At 41.0% G+C, this 23409-nt stretch overlaps 1 protein-coding gene across 1 annotated transcript in view; it reads right to left on the minus strand.

Annotated features, from left to right (window-relative positions):
* Positions 1-434: 434 nt before the first annotated feature.
* suclg2 (succinate-CoA ligase GDP-forming subunit beta) overlaps positions 435-23409 on the minus strand; it is an 86466-nt gene continuing 63491 nt past the window's right edge. Inside the window, exons 10-11 of the mRNA XM_035151829.2 lie at positions 9198-9318; positions 435-1478 (exon numbers count right to left, since the gene is read on the minus strand). Coding sequence (XP_035007720.1) covers positions 1366-1478; positions 9198-9318 — 234 coding nt within the window. The 3' untranslated portion in view covers positions 435-1365. The remainder of the gene's footprint in view (positions 1479-9197; positions 9319-23409) is intronic.

Raw genomic sequence — 23409 nt, forward strand, 5'->3', positions numbered from 1 at the left:
TGTAATATTCTGTAGAGCATATTTTGCGTGTTGCCTTTACATGTTGAGTTCTTTAAGCTCAGTGGAAATGTTTCAAACTAATGCAGATTAATCCACATAGCCTGACCCATTAAAACAAACTTTTACTCAAACGAAACTAAAATGTCTGGATTATGAAACCGATTGCAACCTTATCAAAGTTGATTATGATGAGATTGATGGAAATTAATTAATAGAGGGATCATTTTTTTCTTAGACAAACATGCATGGTGCCCGTGTTTCCTTTGCTCAGGTGGTTCAGCATTAAGGCCTCAAAGACACACAAAGTGTACAAACTGCTGAGGGTTCACTTTCCCACACTGATTCACAATTATTAATTTCCTCTCTTCAGTCCGCTTCTGTCTTTTTCCCCCGGACACTCTGATGTGGAAGTGAAGAAATAAACACAACATATATTCTGAATTGTTTGTTTTTAATCTCTCAAATTATATACACAGTTTTTACACTGTATCCAAGATATTCTATCAATATACATTCATGATAAAAATAACTTTTATATATTTGATTATTTTTTCTCAACCCTTCTGTCTGAAACCTTTGCTGGCAGCACAGTGTACAAAACCCTTTAGCCTTCATGGAACAGGCAGCAGTGAACACACTGTATATCAGAGTGAAGTAGCACTTTTACAAATAAGACATGATGTACAAAATTCACAGGAATTTCTTCCACCTGGTTTGTGGCACAGATAAGGCATTGGATGGATTAACAGACCCGGACTCACATGAACAATAAAAGTCAACTGCTTCAATCCATTTCAGCTGAGTGCCATCAAACGATTTCACGTCTCATGAGCGGGCTGTCCGTCAGTCGAGCTCTTCTTTTAACAGAGCAGGGGAGTTGATAATGGAAATGCCTCTCTTAATTAATATTCCACACAAATCCCATAATACGCAGAGAGAAAGCCACGTCTTTCACCTCGGGAAACGGAATGCACAAAGTGTTGGGCCCAATCTAATCTCTGGTAGAGGACGGTAAAGCTTTTGTGATGTTCTGTGATGAGATTTTTTCCAACTTTACGATGTCAAATAACAACAAGCCTGAAAGTTACAGAGTGATTTATCTGAATTGAAACACATTTAAGTTAAAAGCAGCCAATTAGCACTACACAGGGGAGATAAGGGCGATACCGAGGTGATACAGCACCTTAGAACCTGTGATATGGCTACGAAAACTATGATTTGAGAGGTGGTGATAAAAAAAAAAGGAAAGGCTTAAAGTAAGGGAGGTCTGCATGTTTAAAAGAAAAAAAAAGAGCTGATGATCTGAGGCTGTAATGAAGGTAAGTAATGGTGTGAAGAGTGCAGAGAGGTTACACTGAGGCATTTCTATTTTTGGATCGCAGCCACTGCTTTCTTGGCGGCGTCATCCAGGTTCTCAGCTGCTGTGATGGGCAGGCCGCTCTCGTTCAGAATCCTCTTGGCCTCATGAACGTTGGTCCCTGGCAGAAAGAGAAGAGAAAACCCGGTTACAACAGGAAACAGACAAAGAAAAAACAGGCCCAACGAGGTTGAACGCAGTCTCCCATCTGCACTGATGTTAAAAACCGCACTGTGTGAAAGACGAAGAGTTCCTTTGGAGGAATCAATCCACACTCGCGACAGATGGATGGAGTTATGGGTGAGTGGTGGCAAATTCAACTGCTGATCCAAAGGCGGCTTTGTCTGTGAACGACATCAGCGAGGCAGAAGGACAATTTGTGAATGGTGTATGTGTGTACGCCACTGGTTGTACAGAGGTCAGGGGAAGCAGGTGCCGGATGGTGCGGTGGTGCCTATGCCCTGATAGACCTGCGACCAAGCAGAGAGACCAGGAGACACTCTGCACAGCCCTGTGGCTCTACACAGTGAACTGGCTGCCTCCCAGCGCTGCACACTGCGCAGCCTAACACAAGCCTGACAAGGCTGTCACAACACGGGGCAGGGGGCGCTGCATCGGACGGAAGGACACATGAAGTGAGAGGACAATGGAGGAGAGAGTGTGTGAACGAGAAAAAGAGAGCGATGGAGCAGAAGGTCAACAGAAGCAGATTCGGCCCCTCGCTGCTTTAACGGCAAAACGGCAAAAGTTAGCTGTTTATATTTACATGAATATGGTCTCAAAGAAAAGAGCATTTACTTTTGCTGTGAAGTCCATTTGTTCATTTTCTAATTACCTCCCAGTCTTTTTTCCTGCATATACCACAAAAAAAGGAAAACTGCATTAAGGAATCTGACTTTTTCTTTTCAAAGTTCTCAGAAACATCCACCATTTACATATACATGGTTTTATCATTAAACTTAATATATCTTGTGTTGGCTGAACAAAACAACACATTTGAAAAAGTCTCCAAAGGTTCTGAAAACTTCTCACGTGACTGAAACATCACCTGAGAAAATAATCTGCAGATTAAACAAAAATTTTAAAGATCATTAGCTGCAGCCCAACAAACACGATCAGTATTTACTGTATGTTTGTGCCTAAAATGTGTGATGTGATATGGGCATTACTGTCTCTCTGCACTCACTGTCACTAAATCTGTGTTAAATGAGTGGAGGTATGAATGTGTTTTGTGTGTGTTTGTGTGTGTGTGCACATGCACGTGCATGCTTTGACACTTCCAGGTTGACCTTAGCTCTTCTAGCTGGCGTGTAATTAAGACTGCATGATATGGGAATTCTCCGGAGGCCCGACCACCCTGATCAATAGACTTTTCATGAGGAATTCTATTACCAGTGCCACTTAACGCCTAATATTTCATCTCTTTTGTCCAGCCAGATAATAAGTCATTCCAAACACATTTCTGCAGCATCACACTCCAAACAATCAATGCAGCAATGTAATTAATTAGAATAGGAGCAGGAAGAGACCTTGCTCTGGCACGCAGTCAGGGGATTGAGTGTCCGAGGACATTTTCTCATCAGGTTGCACAGAATATCTGTGTGTGTGTGTGTGTGTGTGTGTGTGTGTGCGCGCATACACAAATCTATAGTTTTAATTGACGATGTTGCTGCTGAGTCAGGAGAGAGGGGCAGTGTTGTGTGATTTACATGATTCAGGCGGAACTGTGAACTTTGTCAGGATTTACAGATCCATGTTATCACACTGACAGTCTCAGACGACTGGAACAAAGTTACGGTACAAGAAAGTTGAAACAACAGGAGATGTCTATAGCTGATACATAATGCAAAAGATAATCTGGAAAGACAAAAACGCATCGAAAGTGTATAAAACACTGAAAGAAAATGAACAACACATGCAGTTTACATATGTTCTCATCCCATATATATTCATGAGCAGATATAGTGTTTGTGGCACTGCTCATACAATACTGCATTCATGTTACCTGTGTTTTCCATGTGGTGTATGAGGGACTCACACCTCTGTGGGAGTGAGAAAGAAGAGATGCAATGCATGTGTGTGTGTGTGTGTGTGTGTGTGTGTGTGTGTGTGTGTGTGAGCTGACTGCAGTTCCACTGTGAGCAGTAGGGAGCACTGATAGCTCACAGCAGCAGAGGCAAGGACAGAGCCCAGCTGGATACAGCACGACTATGTGTGTGTGAGTGTGTGTGTGTGTAGAGTATGCCGAGCATATGAATGTGTGTGTTCACCTGCAACCACTAGGTGCTGCCAGAGACCTACTCACAGCCTCAGTAGGGACATAACGTATAACGTATGCATAAATGAAAGGCACACAAAACACCTTTTATTTTAATGTGAAATTCATGCGGTTTAAATGTAAAAAAAGAAAATAAAGGCCTTAAAAAGTACAAGCATAACAGATACAAAATCTCCAGGGCTAGACAGGGTTACTCATCAGTAGCACTGACTTGCTGATCCCTAAAGCATGTAAGATCTCTGGATGTCATACTTCTGGCCAAAACAAGAGACCAGGCAGCGCTCAGTGTTTTGTGATATATTGCCACCAACATTTCTGTTGGACCTCTGCTCTAATTAGCAAGCTGACTTGTGACCATTGTTAAATGTCACTTTAATGTGTTCGTCAATTGCAGGCCACCATACTTCAACAGGATAATGGGGTTTGGGCCTGAGCCAGAGAGTTGAGCTCGAGGAATTTGTGTCGATGCTGCAGTTTGTAAAATAGTGACGAATTCTGTCTGAACAAGGTCAAGTCGGATGGGAGTCTGCCATAGACTCTGCCATTATATGTGTATATGTGTTTGTGTGTCCTAAGAAAAGAAAGGATGCAAAGGTTGATAACTTAGGGCTGGTGCACACACAAGGTATTTCAACTCTTGACCGATTTTAATCGGTCGTCTGACTAGCAGCTAATGTTTGCTAATGTTAGTAAACTTTAACCACATATTGTTGTGGCATTGACATTGCAGAGTCATTTTCCTGACATACTACTAAACTAAAACAACTCATGCTATCGTCCCTGAAAAGGCAAATCACGTGACCGCTCTCAAACAGTGGACATGCGTGCATGCAGACGTAAACAGGAAGGCATGGGCATCCGGACTTAGAAATTATCACAGATTCCTCAAAAAATAGCTTGTCTCCTACACATGAAAGCTGTTGGCATCATTGTAAAATGCAGAATATGACTGCACAACAGGTGTTAGCAAAGACAATGAGGTAAATAATGCTTGTAATTGATTATCCATGTTGCGTTCAACACTGGTAGCCAAGGCTAATGCCAGTTGTTTTCTGTCAGAAGGGATCATGTGATTTGTACCTGACAAATCAGTGAAGGCTACATCATGACTGAAAAGACCCAATCAGCAAGTAGTTTTGAGTGTCTACGTCCTCGTTTCTGCTCGTCCAGACTAAAACTCTGCTCCGGAGTTTTCAAACAGGGCCAGCAGTGTTTCTAAAGTTCTCTGTTTTAGCAGCACTAAGACTCTAGAGAAGTGTACACATCAGGCGTATCTGTAGTAGAGTTGATGCATTTTTAAATGAAAACATAGTAGAGCTGATTTAGCCTTAGACTAGCCTTGAGTGCAGGACCTGTGCAGTTTCATTAGATTGAGAGAAAAAAGGCAAATCCCAATTAATTTGACTTTCTAATTAGCTTTATATTTATATCAATTTAATGAGGAATATTTTTGGCCGGTTTAAATTTGCATAGTTTGTTTTCATTTTGTTTAGCAGTGCAGTGTGGCAGCTAATGAAGTTAGTTTGAAACTAACTTTTTTCTTTTTAGCTCCATTACTGTAATTCTTTATCTACTGTTTTTCTTTTATACCAAAACTGACTCCAAACTAGCCTGATAGTAGATAGATTACCTGATGAAGACCTAGATGATTAAAACGGCAGCTGATATAGATACAAATTAAAATTACTAACGGTCCATCATATCACTTAATACCCTGGAGGAGAAAAAGATGCAACCCCAGTTATCTCAAATAATTGGTGTAAAAACAGTTTCTCGTTCTGACTTTGATTATTAATCCTAACATAATCAGCAGCAAACAGTGAGAGTTTTTCCTTCACAGCCAAAAATGGATGAGGCCTGCTCCTCCCTCCCTCATCCTGTGTGTCAAACATCAAATGCTTCTCATTTGCACGCAGAGCAGGAGACGCCTAAACAGTGCAGATGTTTTTTTCTCTTTTGATGTGCTAGCCATTCATTAATCAGAGTTTTCATGTTTCGTATGCTGTCTAGACTGTTGTTTAAGAGCGACGCACATTATATTAGACTATATTAGATTTAAAGAGCAACAGTTTATAGACTTCATATAGCTTTCCATCACTAAAGAAACTCATGTTAACAAATGACATAACTGCTTACAGAATTTGAGAATGTGAAGCTTTCATTCTCATGAGTCACAAAGGCGATAGAAACCCTTTGTTAAATTTAGACTAAAATGCAGTGTGTATTTTTATGTGCCTGTCAATTTGTGTGTATACGGCTGCAGCCAATGGCTAATAAAGTTGTATATAGTAACAGAGTCAGGACTGAATGAGACATTTCAATCTTACATGAGGATCTTGTATCTGCTTGAAATTACATGGAGGAAAAAATGGCCAGATCTCCTTTTAGGGAGAAATCAGCCTCCTGGTTGAAAAGACACTGGTGAGATGGCTCAGTAAATCAATAGGCTGGGGAGCAGAGTAAAGTGAATGCAGGCACCTGGGCTATGTATTTATTTTTTTATTTCCTCTCCTCAGTGGAAGACAGCATCTTCAGAGAACGATGAAGTACGTCCATGTTCACACTGTGGCCAAAGGGGGCAGTGCAGTACTTCCTCAGGGATCTCTCCTTATCACACCTTAAACAAGTCTGTGGGCAAGTGTCTATATTTCCTGTCTGTTCTTGAAATGTTGCATCAATTTACAGTGGATGGACACGAGTGCACATTCTGAAGCTTACAGGACAGGTGAATTTTAGTTAGACTGTCAGGCCACAACCAAGACTTAATACATATAACTAAATAAACCCAATAAGCATCTATAAGACATGTTTATTGTGTATGATAGCTTGTCATTGACTCACTGTTTTCACATGTCCCTTGTGTACCTGAGTGTTTGACATGTCTTGGTCTGTGTTGCTAAAAAGAATAAGGGAATGTGCAGAGATAGAAACACAAGGGACAGAAGCATGTGGCTATGTAAATAAAAGTTTACATAGCAAGTTTGGTTCAATGTTCTAACTTCTTATTGTATGTGATGAATATTTTAAATATGCTATTTCCAGTGGAATGATTGTTTTGAGGAAAGAATTAGTCATACTGGGCAATATACCCTTGAAATATAGGTGTGTGTTCATTTTAATGATTCATGAACCGAAATGTTGAATTATGAACTATAGGCTAAACAAGTTAGAGAGATTTAATGTTGTAAAACAATTGACTGCAACATTAACATAAAACAATTATACTAAAGTAATGACATGGAAATTATAGAGCAATTATTTTGGCAACACTCATTTCTCAGGGCAACAACCCATTTTAAAAAGACTCAATATTTAAAGAAGATACAAGCTGAATTTAATTGCTGGGCACAATGACATTATTTAGTATGAAGCAAATCCAAGATGGTCAGTCAGGATGCCTCTGTTGATTTGACAAGGGATGACCCAAATGTAATCAGCCCAGGCATTTGAAAAGAGCCTCCCCAATTAAAAGTGTGCCAGTTAATCCATCCTGATCCTGTTGAAGAGCGCTGGGCCGTTCTTGCTGCCCTGCACTCAGCCTAGCAAGCTGAGCTGATTGATTCTGAACCAATCTACTCCACGAGACTGCAGCCCAGGATGTAATGACCCACAGCTAAAGCTTGGATTAGGCCCGGGCCAGGAAAATGTGGTTGGACCGACCACCAGCAGTGACCCTCTGGACGCAGGCTTTCTGCGAGTCAGGTTGAATTACATGGTCTAGTATGAGAAATGTGTGGTGACTAATAAAGGTTCTGTTATAATTGCCAACAGAATCTGTTCTACAGTGACACATTACAGCAGTGGTGCACTCACCTCAAACTACTCTATGTTTAGCTGTGTTCCCAATAAGCAATATGAAGACCAAGAGGTACATTTCACAGTTACATACTTTGCACCTTGAGTGTTTGAACTCACACTTGCATCTCTGTTAAATCTGTGTGCAGGTTCAAATGTGAGATTTTTGTTTTAAGTCCCAACATTTTTTCCTATTCTGGTTTTTTGATTCAAGATGTCTAACAAATCACACTGTGCACATGATAAAAGTGAAAACGACATCACACATCATAAAAAAGATGTTGATCGCTGTCAAAAGATATTCCTTTATTGGCCTCACAACTGGGACATTCACTTATTTGTTTTTAAAGTTAATTTACGATTTGCTGTCTGCTAATGAAATAGAATAAAACTGTTCAATATTGACTTGCCTGCCATCACATTTGTTCGCATTGCATAGTATCTCGTTGCATTGTGTTGAATCCATCTATGGTGAATCGCACTGCATCACAATGGGCCTCAACTGTGTTGCATTAGTAGCTGCTTCATATCTATTGGACTGTCTGCTGGGTATCGAGATGTGTATTGGATCGGCCTTAGTCAGATAAAGATGCACATTGAGTTTGTTCACACCCTCCCTAACTTTAAAAGTAAATCTGACAACTTAACTTTTCCCACTCTATTGAGCTCTGAACAGCCACATTCATCCTACACTACTCTACCTCAGCTGCACAGAAGCAGCTTCCACGACCTGACCTACAAACCATATTGGCAGAGAGGACGTAGTGTAAGATGTGCTGAGAGCTTGCGCGCGCAGCACGCACGCACGCACGCACGCACACACGCACACACGCACACACACACACACACACACACACACACACACACACACACACACACACACACACACACACACACACACACCTCCCCCTTCTATATGCTTTGGACACACCACTCAGCAGGATCTTGACAATTAAGCTAACCACCAACTGGCCTCTTGCCTCTGGGAGTCGCCGATGCCATCACACTCACACACACATTCATTAGCATTTACAGGTGAGGGGTGAGCCAATCAGTGTCGACTCTAGTGTATTATTCTGCCGCTAATGATGGGTGCGGCAGAATATGACATGTATGAGAAATTTGCTGCTCCAAACACTGCACCAAAAGAAGATGGATAGGACCCAGGAAACACAGCAGTTATAACAGAATGGCTCCAAAGTTTGAAACAAGGTGGGAAAGAGGAGCATTAACCCCTGCTCTCTTACAGCAACACTTAAGTGGTCATATATCATATACATTTGTCACCTCAGTAACAGCAAATGAGTCATTATTGACCTGTGCTTTTATGCCGTGGCCAATTTTGTTATGGTGGCGAAAAAGGTCTGGAAGGTCAGAGTGATATAAGAGCTATAGAAAAAGTCCCATTGGAAGACATGGTGAAAAGAAGCACTTGGTCAGGGGCGACCTCATTCAGAGGCTGTGCTTGAAGGCCGAATGGGATGCAACTAAGCTGTTCCATTTTAAAGGCTTCTTCAAATACAGCAGAAAAATGCATCCTGTCCTCCCTAAGGAACACAGACTCTAGAGGGATCCATCTCAGGCCAACCTATCCCAGGATTCATTGCACTAATGCAAGCAGCAAGTCCAAAAACGTCTGATACTTACATGTTAAAATAAAAGTATCACACTTCAACTCAACTTAACAGCTAACAGAACATGGATTTCTGCCTAAATGTGTGAGTGTGTATGTGTGAGTACAAACATGAAATACTGATGTTTTCGTACCTTCAAGCCTGACCACCAAAGGCACCTTCAGCTCCAGCTCTCGACAAGCCTTGGTGATGCCGTTGGCGATGATGGCACAGTTGACGATCCCACCAAAAATGTTGACCAGTATGGCCTCCACCTGTGAAAGAGGAGGGAAGGAAAGGATTTAACAAACGTGTAGCCAAAAGGCAAATTCAATAATAAGAAGATAGTTATATATTCGGCATATCAGAACAGGGTAGTGATGCTAAAAAACACAGTGCCAAAAACAACTGTGGCGAGTGGACGAACTCCCAAACTAATAACACAGAAGTCAACGATTAGCAAAATAATTTGCAACATTATAATATTAACATTTGCAGTATCTGTTCAAATATTGTTGTGAAACCTTTTATCACATTGGTGCAAAAACAGTTTCAAGACTGAAATCTCTCTAAAACATCCAGTGGAGCAGCGTCACCACCAACCTTGTGTACAATGGGTCATGCACCCAGAGGCAATGCAACCCGAGGCAATACAACACTGTCACAACGGAGGCAGAATAAAGCAATACATTGTTGAAGTGAAGAGGCCAGCAGCAGAAGAAAGAGGCAACACTGGAGCCAAATTATAAAGCAATATTTCAATGGGAAGTGGTGACATGACAAACAACAGCAGCTGCAAACCTGGCTGGTTTTCAAACCCTTTACCGTAGCTGAGCCATGCATCATGTTTAGCCTTTAAAACTGATTTACATACCTTGTGTGTTGAAAAAAATAATACGACTGCCTATAAGCATAAAACCGAATCAAGTACACACACAGTGGTCCGAGGGTAAAGTCGTCAGTTCTCAACCTCATTCTCTCAAGTAAGTCCACATTTCTCAAACAGCTATCTGAGTGCATACCTTTAAGTTTTTGAAATTGTGCCAAACAACCTAACTGCTTTTATTGTGTTCACTTAAGCTGCTGCTTCTTTGTAAAAGACATTTTCAACTTTCTTACAAAATAAGTATGAAACTGATATCACTTGGTAGTGAAGCAGGCAGTGTGTGTGTGTGTATGCGTGTGTGGTTACACTAACAATCTAGCACTTGGTAATTACCCTGGCTAGCTCAGTGGAAAAGTAGACTGAGAGCAAACAGGATTAATCCCCCATGTTTGTTTATAATCACTGCTAATCTGTTAGCGCCGATTTGGATGAGCAGCTTGTGTGTGTGTGTGTGTGTTTGTGTGTGTGTATGCAGGCTTGCTGTGAATGTGTATGTTTTCAGTGTGTGGTAATGATGTTTACAGGGAGAGAAGATCAAGGACTTGGAGAGCTATTAGAGCGACAGCCATGACATTGTCCTCTACATGCTATCCAAATGAGCATCTCCTTATAAACAGCAGAGAGAGTGACACAAGACCAGGAGAGAACACCAAAACAAACACAGATGTAGGCAGAAGGCATAAAGATTCAGGCGCCGTGCGAGGAAATTGAGCAAGCTGTTGGGTCAACACTGAGAACTGTTTCATGCCGATACATCGTCTCGGGGATGGGATGAGGTACGCAAAGAAAGAGAGGAAGAGTAAGACAGTAGCTGCAAATTGCAACTGAGCACAACCCAGATGTTTACATGGTCAATTCAGATTTCAAGTAATAAGACGCGATGAGGGGTTCTCATTAAACTTTGGTACAGATCCATATCAGGCACTTTTTTTCATGATTGTGAGATTGAATGTTTTTTCTAACATTTCCGGAGTAATTTATAGATCTTAGTGGAAAAAAAGCAGTGAGGTTTAGGATACTGATATCTACTTTTGTGCAAAATCAAATAAAAATCTGGATCTAGTGAATTTAAATGTGGTTTCATAAGGCGACTGTTGGGCCTTGGCGGATCTATGCGTGGAAAAGTGTTCGACTGGTGTGATGAAAGAAACTAGTCAGACTGTAAACAGTGTACAGCGTACCAAAGCAAATTACATGTGCAGTATAACACAGTTCACGAAAAGCGTGTAGAAACAAGCAGTAATAGAACAAAATGGGAGAGAATGATTTGTAGTTTATGAAGTGGTGAAATCTGCAATCTTAAAAAATAAATGGCTGGCTCCTTCCACAGCGAGGGAACGCTGCAAGTTCAGTGATTCATTCACTGAACTTACAGAGTGAACATGAGCCCTGACGGTTGCCCTCCCTCTTGTGTCTTGAAGTCTCAAAGTGGGAAGCAGAACCAAATCCTTGATTCAATAATTAGGTGTTGGAAAAATAAATGCGCAGTACATAATAGGGTAGGACTTTGTTACAGCAGCTTTCAGCTTGAAAGAATACACACACTTCTTACTCGTGTACATTCAGAGGAAAGAGTAGAGAGAAAGGGCAAGAAGTATATCCAATGCATAAATGTGTCTTAAACATAACAGATGTAAATGTAACAATTTCAAAACACACAATTTTCATTCAGTGATGTTAGCATTTAAAAAAACGGAGTAATTTCAAATATTTCAGATGTTAAGCACTGTTGTAGACATTTATAGGTCACACCAGATCCACTGGGTTGCCCTGCAGACATGTGCAGAAGATGCTTAACTTAAAGATCATGGTAAAGGGACAGTAGAAAATAAAATATACTTTATGGTGGTTATATATTACAGGCATTTGGGTCAATGCAGTTTAGTGCTGCGCCAAGGAAGTACAGACGGGCCGCAGTGCAGCTGCAGTACATTGACCAGCTCCCTCAAAACGCCGGTGTACAGGGCCTCAGAGATGTTCTCTACTCTGCTATTGCAGAGTTCATGTCTCACAGAGGAAAACAAGGCTCTAATAGAGCAAGTTAACCTGGTGGAAAAGGGATGGCAGCAGATGGAGCAATAAGCTCCCCAAAACGTAAGAAAGTCATAAGAAAGAGGCTGGCTCGCAAAAAAGAGTACATAAGACTGGCCGACTGGCCAACCGTCCTCAGTCAAAAGACAGTGAAGTAAAGAGGAGTCAAGAAGAAGTGGAAAAGCAGGTGTGATGCACTGAAGGTGACAGAAGCTGGCTCAGAGAGTACAAAAAGAACTGGAGGAGAAGAAGATTCAAAAAGTAAAACCGGGGAAGAACAAGACTCAAAAAGATAAAAAGATGGAGAACAAAGACAGGGAGGAGGTGGAGGAGGAGACAGAGCGGACTGAGGACACAAAAAATGAAAGAGGAAAAAAAAGACAAATACAAAGAACGGGAAGAAAAAGTTGAACGGGTTGGATACAAAAGCACATCCCAATATCTGAAACCCCTACCTTACCCACTACCTACCCCTGTCTCACCCAGCTCTTACCCAAACCCCCACCAAAAAACAAACCCATTCACCATCCCCCCTCAGATCCATCCAAGTTGAATATATTGTGAACATGTTCAATGCAGTTCTGTTGACATGGATTACATCGGTTTTCCTTTCTGAATATAAAAAAAAACTCTTATCACCCTCTTACATAACAGCGCTCAAAGATTGTTTACTGCATTTGTATAAGATAATACAAAATATAATGTATGTGAGCATAGTCCACCTAATTTTTCCCTTAGCTGACTTTACAAAGATAACTGTCCCACTAAGAAGAAAGCAGAGGAAGGAGAAGACTGTGTGACAGAATTGTTGAGTTAGAACATACATAAGTATCTTCAAACAGTTTTTATCGTATTTATTTGCCAGATAAGGTGAAACACAAAAACACACAACTGACATGATTGAGTAAAATATGTCACCAGCATTTGCACAGGAGGAGAAAGCTTTTTTTTAGCAAAAAAACTGAATAAGAGATAGTTGCAGACAAATTTACAGATGTTCCTGCTTTAAACAAAACAAACTAACTTTTTAATGTCGATTTAAACATCTCCAGTGGCTGGAGAGTGATCAGTTAAAAGTGTTCTGTCTCATTATGCCAAAGAGAAGTGGCTGAAAATGTGTAAACGTATTCATCACTTCTGCGGATGTCACACAGCGATTCCAATTAAATACATTGGTGAATGTTAATATCAGATCTTATTAAATCTCATCCTACGTAAACAGTTGACCTGAAATCTTCAATCAGAATGAAAAAATGTGCATGTCACTGCAGCCACTGATGGGAACGACCTGCACTGGCAAGCCCAGCAGGTATGACCGTGGGTGATCACAGCTTCCTGGTGCGAAGTCAGATGTACTGTTGATACATACACACTCACCTGTTAGTCCAACTATAGAAGAAAATGCGCAGTCGAAAGAAGCTACATTCCCACTCTCAAGAAATCAATTATATCAGAAATATATATTCCACCAATTTATTGGTGTGAAAGTAAATGTGTGAAAAGTGTCAGGTAGTAAAAAAGACTGTCAGAGTCTAGTTGGGGACAAGCAGATGGAAAGATCGAGGTGGGAAATGAGGCCGGATTGGTTCTCAGACCTATATTAAACAGTTCCTCCTCTCATTATATTTGTGTGTATATTAATCTATATTCTCTGCTGCCTGAGGGCACACGTGTGAGTGCGTGCTTCTCCACAGCCACTGTCCTGTGCAGGTGTGGCCCATAGCACAGGCACAAAGTCAACACTGCTGCTGCCATAATAATTTGTACAGTCAATTACGTCTTTTCACATCTTGTAGCCTGAACACCACTGATCTGCAATTGATTCAAATAGCTTAAAACTGTAATGGCATTACAATATAGATTTTCATGAATAACAGCTCTATAACAACTGTATATGCACAAAAGAGATCAAAACTCACACACACACACACACACACACACACACACACACACACACACACACACACACACACACACACACACACACACACACACACACACACACACACACACACACACACACACACACACACACACACACACACACACACACACACACACACACACACAATTGGCTGGTCCCCACTGGGTGGCAGCAGAGATTTAGATGGCTTTTTGCTGCCTCAATATAGAGTTCTATTCTCGCCTCTATCTGCAGCCCATTTTTCAACTCTGCCTCTATTGGGAAGAACCATATTTCTTCCATTCATGCATCTCCTATTGACACCGATGTATATTAATGATACATAAGGCATGATTTATGCTGCTTGGCACAGAAGTAAATGTAGTTTATAGAAATATGGATGTGTTGAAACCGAGTTGCATTTCGCTGGAAGTTTGTTTTCTTATTCCATATCATTTCTCTGGGTTACGTATAGCAGCAAGTGTGCAGCCTAGGAGACATCGTTTTCCCTGCACCAACCCACAACCCAAATAAGCAGGTGTTTTGTCTTAAAGTTGTACCTCTTCTGTCTATTCCAAATGAAAACCACAGATCCAAACCTGCGACACCACACAACAATAAAAAACGTCATTAAAAACACTAGATGTAAAAGAGCGCATGTGTGGATATATTTCTAATTATGTTCTCACTTTGAGTATGACTCATTTATTTCTTGAATGCAATACATGCTTTGGTCCTTTTATGGTATAGTAATAAAATATATTGCTTCTTTTTGGTCTATACAGGGTTAAAATGCCAAAATGACCAACTGAAAGAACCAGCTGAAAGAATTGAAGCTCAATTTTAGGTAAGTCCCCTTGGTTTGGTGCCATTTACAATCAAAAGTCCAACTCTGCTCTGCTCCATTCAGCTCTCAGCATCTCAGAAATCCAGCCTTAAGGTATGAAATAGCATTGCACACTCCAATCCATCTAAAATCTCCAACATCACACTCTGTAGCATTTTACCTCCTGTCACAGAACCAATATCAGGCTCTTTCCTTAAAGGCATTCATTTCAGGTGAGCTAACCTGGCAGCAGGGTGGATTTCTTTCATCAGAGCTCAGCATAAAGGCATCAGGTATACTGTGCCAACTTACCCTTTTTAGAGGATCTTTGTGTGTTCTTTCAGGCAGTGTTACAGCATGAGCCAGTGCTTTCTACCTGGGTGACGGCAAAATGAATCAAATTTTACAATATACGATCGTTGCTGCCGGCATTGCGATACCCTGCCAAGGCTTTTTTACGTCAAAGTCAAAAAAGGGCCTTCACAGGAGAAACAGGCTTTTCTGCCTTCTATTATACGCCCCACTAACTGCATTTAGGACAAAAAAGAAATGTAACCGAGACAATTTGACATGCTCACGTGGCCTTGAATTATACTGCTGTATATACCCCCTTATGTTTTCATGAAATGTGGCCTGGATTCATGTTTGACAAAACATGTGAACCGTTATCGTAGACACAAGGTCTTAGTATAAAATTGGCAAATTATACGTTGATAGTCATCTGAACAGAATGAAACATGAAGATAACAATGGAAAGCAACATTTCATGTTCAGAAAGTCTTCATATTCTTTCCATAGACTAATATATAATAAACAAACATGCTGTACTTTTCTCCTCTAAGTTTCAACCGAAGGGGGAATAAAAGCATTGTGTTCCGTCTCATTCTGTAAGGCTTCTTGTCACGAGTTGAGCGTGCATTGCAGAATTATCACTCAAATACACATTTTCATGCCCATACCCCTGTTAAGCACTGCTAATCTTCTGCAGGAGAGAACGAAAGAGGAAAGCATCTTGTTTCCTTTGTTACCAGCAAGCAGATAGGAATGGAAAAAAAGCAGGGATTGATATGGGTGTGTGTCTCTCTGTGTCCTATTAAGGGCTATTGTTCCGTCTTATCTACTGGAGACAGCCTGTACTGTCACAGCCTGTGCTGGCAGGCCTTGTTTGTTTTCAATCTGCTGGGGGCCCTTCACTCGGCCCTGGGGCCACAGGTTAACATGCAAGGCTTCCAAATCAAGGAGGGCCTGCTGGCTCTAATCGGACATCTTGGAATCACTGGACTGCTGCTGGCGAGAAACAATTATTCTATTTCTGTCCATGATTACCTTCTATGGTCAGAGTGTTATTTTAGATTACTTTACACTTTTGTCTTGACTTGACATTACAGCTAAATGTCAAGTAGTATCCAAACCAGACAGTACAGAACTTGGCTTCCCAAGATTTATTTTAGGTGATGTGACAGCTAAATGGGGTGTGAGAACTAGATGCAGTTTAGTGATCTCCTGACAAACTGGTTGAATCCCTGAATTCACAAGCAACTAACTAAAATTCCAGTGGTAGCAAATTATCGGTGCAGAGAATTGTTGATTTGTTTGAATATAGATGACAAAAAAGAAGAAATAAAGCGTTATATCACCCATTACAAAAGATAAGGCTTAACACAAACTTTGTACTGCTAGTAGTTTCATAGAATCATTTTATTCTTTGAAAACAGCTCACACGGTGTAAATATGTTTTTGTTTCAACACGATAAAGCTATGAATAAAAGGGAGAGCACAGTGTCATGTGTAGGAAGGATCAAATGAGTAATGCAAGCCATGTAATAAAGATGCTCATATGGCAATCTTTTATGGAACGTTTACTACTTTGAGCATCTGCTCTGGCAAACGGAGGAGCAATTTTGCCTGTGCAAATCTATTCTTAGAGAGGATACGAACTAGAAAGAGAATGACACAAAGGACGACTGAGGGAAAAGAGGGTCTTGAAGTCAGAGAGTGAGGCGAAGTGAAACAGATGGAAGAGGGAAGATGGAGAAGAAAAGAGACGGAGAGAGAGGTGATGGGAAGTGGTGCGGTCTCTGGCTTCTATTGAGGGCTAGGATTGGTCCTGGCAAAGAGGGATAAGAGGCAAATAATTATCTGGCCTGCTGAAGCATGACAGCCCCTTCTTGGAAGTGTGGAGAGACAGACTGAGCATTATGTCAAAGATGGGCCATGTCACTGGCGAAGACACCTCTTGACAGACAGTGGCATCTGAAATTTCACTGGACGGTAAAACATCCACCACAACAGGCAGCTGGATACCTGCCTGATCAATCCCTGGTGGAGATGAGGTTTCATGTGGAGGACTGAAAGATGTGATCACTAAATTCAGTTTACAATGTACATACACCTAATTTACTAATGTTTACATGTGCCGTTTGAATGGTCTAGCCTTTGCATTGACTTAATTCTTTGACAAATATACATAATCCAGTTTAGAAATTGTGCTTAGTGCTTTAGTGATTCTATTTAAAGCCACATAAGACCAGCGTTCTCATGTCCTACGAGGTGTACTGTGCTATTTTACAGTGTGAACCCTACTGTGCATTGATATGTCACACTCACATTTCTTTTAGTCTTCTCACATCTGCCCAAGAGTACTTCATGAACATTGAGCTACCTCCTGGCCCCTCTGACTCCAGGAAAAAGAAATAAAGGCAAGAATGACTTTGCCTCCAGCCAAGAGAGGTTTGTGCAAAGGCATCAGTAAGGTAGAAGAGAGGGAGTGAGAGGAGGAAAGGTGAGATCTGGCAGAACCCATGTGACCAGAGCATGTATCCTGGAGATGGTCCTTCTTGTGAGTGAGCAACAGGGTCATGGGCCAGGTCAGCTGCCTCTAAGCTGTGTGTAACTAGCCATTCTGGACCTGTCCTCCTTTCATAAGTAAGCCAGTATTTTATACACTGAGCTTCAGGTTTACTTGAGTAGCACAATATCACATGCCAGGATTCAATGGGCTTTGCATGCGTATAAAAGGAAAGGTTCTTCATATCATCAAATTCCAAGAGAGGTTCAGACGTTAAGAAGATAGGGTTTAGGGTGAAGAGTTAGTGCACAGGGTAGCTTGGAGGATGTGTTATGGATGAGATGTGTAGACAGTGTTATGAATGAGCCATCTTGTTAGAGTATGGGCCGGGTTTCTTTGACATGGTCCCAGTGAGAATATGACCAGGGCCATGTTTGTGGTGAGAGATTAAGTCACTGCCAAACTAAATCTGACAATATTTGGGCCACTGATGATTTGGATATAATGGCTGTTTGAAGTAAATTTCAAGTCTGTTTCAGTCTGGGCCAGTTGGTGTTGACAGTTGGGAGATAAAAATCATACAGCATGTGGTGTTTAATGATTGCAATCCTTCGTCTTTTGCCAGTAACTGCCAGCCATTCCCACTGACTTAATTTTGACTGGTGTGAATGGCAAAAAAATACCAATCCAATAAAAAAACTGTCTAAAATGGTGATTAAAGACCAAAGTAGAGCAGTGTGTTGTGACAGAGTATTATGTCTCCCTCATATCAACCATATTTGTCTCTTTTCTTTTTAACCTTTAGTTTGATTTTTCTGTGAAAATGCAGCATATGAGCAAAGGAAGCTGATGGATAACCATTTCTGTGTTTGCTGCAGTCATATGACTGGGACTTGGGGTTTGCCTAGTAACACACTCATATTTTAAATGTGTTAAATGCATTTACTATGTCATTCAACACGTTCTCAACAATCTAAAAATCAGCGAATAGTGAACAGAGCTCAGGCTGATTACTGGGAGCACAAGGAACAATCCAACCAAATTGGTGTCAAAAAGATATCCATAAAGATGTTAGTGTCCTTTTCAGGCAGGGAGATCTTAACAGGCATTGGTAGTTTTCTGCTTTAGCCGTTTGTGTTCTTATAGTGCTAGTTTTTTCTGTGTATGTGTCATTTGGCCTGCACCAGGATTAGGCTAAGTGGCCAATCTAAGCCCAGTATAACAGTTTCTAGCCACATGGCTTACCAATACATGTAGATATGGATTTTGACAACAGCTTCATCTCAGGAGATAAATGTGATGTCCTGGAAAACTGTGTATATGTTATGGATCAAGGCCAAACTGTGACGGTCCCCTCCCAAAGCCATGCCATGTCCTGTGTCAAAGTGCCTGGCCTGATGCTGAGCCACAGAGAGACCTTTATTGTGATATCAGTTAGAGGACATAAAATGGTATTTACCACTTTAGTAAACATTTCAAAAAAACAGTGAACTTGTTATCGTTGCCTGTTTTACCTTTGCATCCTGTCATAGGAACACTCAAGCTGACAACACATCACGAGCTTGATTGTGGCTGCTAATGGTGGAGATGGCTCAGCATGCGTGCTGCTAATGGTTTGGAAAAATGCCAATAGTAAATAGAAGTCAACTGAGATTCTGACTGTTGAGGCAATCTGTGTTTTATAACTTGGATCACTATCTTCCTGGATGTAGCTGAGACAGAGTTTGTAGTGGCCATGAGAGAATACACAAAGTCGATGTATTAAAATGAAAGAGTGCCAATGCTCCACTCAGTCTCCATATGCCGTCACAGTGTTGATGCATCAATCTCAGCTGCCCTCAGCTTTTTCACGTATAGTTCATTTGTGTGGGGTGTTATACATCGGCAAATGGCACATTCAAGTGGAAGTCGTGGGACTAATCAACACACGACATGACAAGTTCAAGAAAAGTGTAGTATCCGTGAACGAAAACCTGACAACACACTGGGAAAACATCCAGTCATCATTTACATTATTATGATTCCCTTAAAAAAACAAGCTCTCATCTTCACACAGTTTGAATTTAAGACTGACTGTTTGTTGCCTTGGGCTAAACTGAATATGTTTGTGAAGATGCACTTGGTTTTGTAGTTCATCTTGCATGTGCTGCTGTCTTACAGTGTTAAATCTAGCATTTTATTACACTGCTCTAATAATAGAAGTTAAAGTTGTGAAACATTCCCACAGTAATATATACTAATTAAATACAGACATTCCAATGATAAAATACATATATATCGATAGATTAGACTTTTCATAGGGTCATTGACTGACTTTATTTATTCACTTGAGGTGCCTGATCACCTGGAAGCTGACTCTGATATTTAGTTTTCTTTGTCATGGAGATAGTCTGACTGTGCATAGTGTTGGGATAACCTTGTTGTTGAAGGGTTTGAAGGACCTGTTAAGACACTCGCACAGTGGTGGATAGTGCACGTGTAGCAGGTACTGTTATGCATAGCACTTGCTATGAATGCACCACTTACTGCTCATGTGCACACTCGTTTTTTAAGAATTTTTTATTTAAATAAATTATTTTAATAGCAGCAGAGAAGAAATTCTTAAGAAATAAAGACTACTGCAAAGAATATACGTGTTTCACTCCATTATAATCATATCAAGGGCTTAGGTCTGGTTTCAGAAGTTAGGTTGGCACGTTGAATTATGAGATATTTGGAATTTAAATTATGATGATACAGAAAACTGTTCTTTCATTATTATTGTAGTCAAACAAGTAAAATGGAAATAAATAAAGTTTAATATCACAGTCAAGCAAATGTGGGGTAGGGTTATGTAGAGGCAGGGCTTCATAGTTTTATCATATTCATAGTTCTGTTAATAGTAAATGAGAAAAAGAGCATTGCATTCAAGTCATTTCAAGACATAAAGGGATTTCTTTTTCAGGGAATAAAGTTCCTAAATATGTACTTTTGAGGAACAGAGATATGTTTTGGGGTTTTAATTAATGCCAGGAGAGCAACTTTAAACATTGGAAAAAAAATTTTTTAAGGTGCAGTTATTATTAACACGTTTAGGGTGTTATCAAGCATATGGAGCGATGCACAGAAAAGGACAGAACAGATACAATGCAATGGAGAGTTGTCATGCATGACGCAGAGTGAGGAGGGAGACAGACCTCTGCGGTGAGTGGGTGGTACGTCAGTGACGGATGTGGAAGTTGTCTCCCGTTGCTCACCTCAGGGTATCACAATGCCCCTGAACCCCCACACACACACACACCCACACCCACACTTCCTGTACATGCAGCAAAGCACACACTGTAGACCTATGAGCAGACACATACCTACACACACCCCCCTCAGCATGCACACACAAACCACTTTGCCGTGAATTGGACTCAACAATTGGAGCCGGTGTAGGGCAGGTATATTATTCATCCCCAGAGGGTGTCGTGTCACTGCTGACAAGTAGACATAAATATTCCTCAACCCCTTCACCAAGGGTTAACGGCTGTCCATCAGGCAGCAATGAGACATTCAGAGCAGCGTGAGCCTGACGTAGACACACAGTGTGGGCACTTTCACCGCACTTGCAAGGTCACTTAAGGAGATTGGAAAAACCTCGGTGGACAAGAAGCCACACGACGCAGGCGTGAATACTCCGCTTCAGCATGTTTACATGAGAATCTGTGAGTTATGTACAAAATCTCACCCACACACCAGAACATTTTAGGATAAATTTACATTCATATGCACCCACTCACATTAACATAGACTTTTACTAAGTAAGACTAAAGGTTTACTTAAAAAGTTGACTTTCGTTATGTCTCTAGCTATGTTGTGCTCTACTCAAGAATTATTTTATTAAACTGAAGAAATGCATAATAGTTGGGGAAAGGCATACATAATCATCTCAGAGACTGGCTACAACAAACCAGCAGCTGAATATAAAAGAGACAACATTTCCTGCTTTGTTCCTAATGCTGCATAGCCAATAAAAATTAATTTATTCTAATGTATGCACACAGAAGGTCAATTATCCAAATGATTCCAGTTCAGATTGCACCTGATCTTGAGAACCAATGAGCCATCGAAAGGGCAGATGGGTGTGCTTTGCAAGGCAAATCATTGCCCCAGCCTTCTTCTTTTGTCACCCCCCCACCATTTGCATGTCTAAATGTGCAGGCCGTCCGCTCACCTTTTGTAAAATGCATTCCACAATGGATAAACAACTTAGCATTTAACTTGTGTCGAGCCAAGCCACGGAACAAGATACAGTAAGTGCAGCTATAGGCAACTGCTACAAAAACACCTAAAGATAATTTGACCTTGATTATATCATACTGCACTGAGTCATCTCATTATTAAGAAGACAAATAGAGAGAAATAATTATGATTAATAATGTAAAGTTGTATTCAGAGTCTTCTTTACATATTCCCAGTGTAGATATGAGAAATCTATGAAGTCATGTGTTCCTGTCATCTCACTAATTGGTAAATGCTTTGACTGTTTACAGAGCTTCTTCACTCTTTTCAACTGAACTACCTTCCCACTCACAAGTGGCATTCCTGCAATTTTCACCTTAAAGCCTATTAAGAGTCCTGTAGAGACACAACTCAATAATATTCTAAGAATACATGTTCATTAACAGTACAGTAGGAGTTTTGTCAGAGCCGTAAGGAAACGCGAAAGCAGCCAATTAAACAAGTACAAGCAAACCTTAGTCGTCTGGTGCGACTTTCACAGCGAGGAATTAATCACATGTACAAACAACATACAGTATGTTACCAAACTTATGGCCAATGACAGAGAACAAGAAAACACACTTAGTAGCATAGAATTTGCAGATGGACTGAAGTAGGGGCGGCTGTGGCTTAGGGGTAGAGTGGTCGTCCTCCAACCAGAAGGGCGGCTGTTCAATCCTCAGTCTCCCCCCCCCCACTGAACCCCTAAAATGGCCCCTAATAGATGTCGAATGCACTAATTCTAAGTCGCTTTGGATAAAAGCGTCGGCCAAATGACACGTAAAAGTAAAAGGTTTCCAATTGGTGCCATTATAAAAAGACAGGACACATAAAAAGTGAATAAAGAAAAGAAAAATATTTTAGTTTAGCTTGAGAGGCACTTTAGTAGGACTGGAATAACCTCAGAGAGCTGTAATTCTGATTAATGAAAGGTTATCTCCATATGACATCCTCAACCTTTGCCAGCCCCCTCTAAGCCTCTATATATAGAACCCCTCTCTACAAACCCACTGATTCTTTTTCATCCTCGTCAATGACCGAATCAAGGCATTTATTGAAAGGCGATGCCTGCTTTTCGACACCACTCAGCTCTGGCTAAATGAGTAATTTCGAAATTGATAGAATAGACATATTTTTCACTCCACCCCAGTGTTCTCTCCCCTCCTCCCGCGCTGCTGTGAGGTCTGGGTATGTGCATGCTAAATTGCCAGAAACACCCAAACCTGGTAGAAACAGATGGGCACAATCAGGGTTTAATTTTCAAAAAGCCAGACATCGATATACTGATTGGGCGTGTTAGCGTGCTCACTTTCCGCTGCAGTGGGAGCTGTTACATGACATTTTTTCCTTGTCCTCAAGCCTCATCAAATATAGAAGTGGTCTGCTTGCATATGCTAATGGAAAAGATATTTAGTTGTCTTTCAGGGGAGGGGGGGTGGCCAATGGCTCCAGGGCTGACATTTTGCTCCACAGACTTCTGATGGAGCTCCAGAGAACAGAGCAGCATATAAATTAGCCATTAAGGGTTTGCTCAGGTATTAAAGGGATTAGAGAAACCAATAAAAGCCTCAGGAGGAAAAAGGAGAGGCTGAGTACATTCCAGATCGATGGAGGTCTCATCTAGGGGCTTGCTACATGTCAGGGGAGGCATATAAGGTGGACAAATAATGTGACCTTTGAACTGTAG

Source organism: Hippoglossus stenolepis, chromosome 3, assembly GCF_022539355.2.
Source record: "Hippoglossus stenolepis isolate QCI-W04-F060 chromosome 3, HSTE1.2, whole genome shotgun sequence".
Taxonomy (NCBI): Eukaryota; Metazoa; Chordata; class Actinopteri; order Pleuronectiformes; family Pleuronectidae; genus Hippoglossus; species Hippoglossus stenolepis.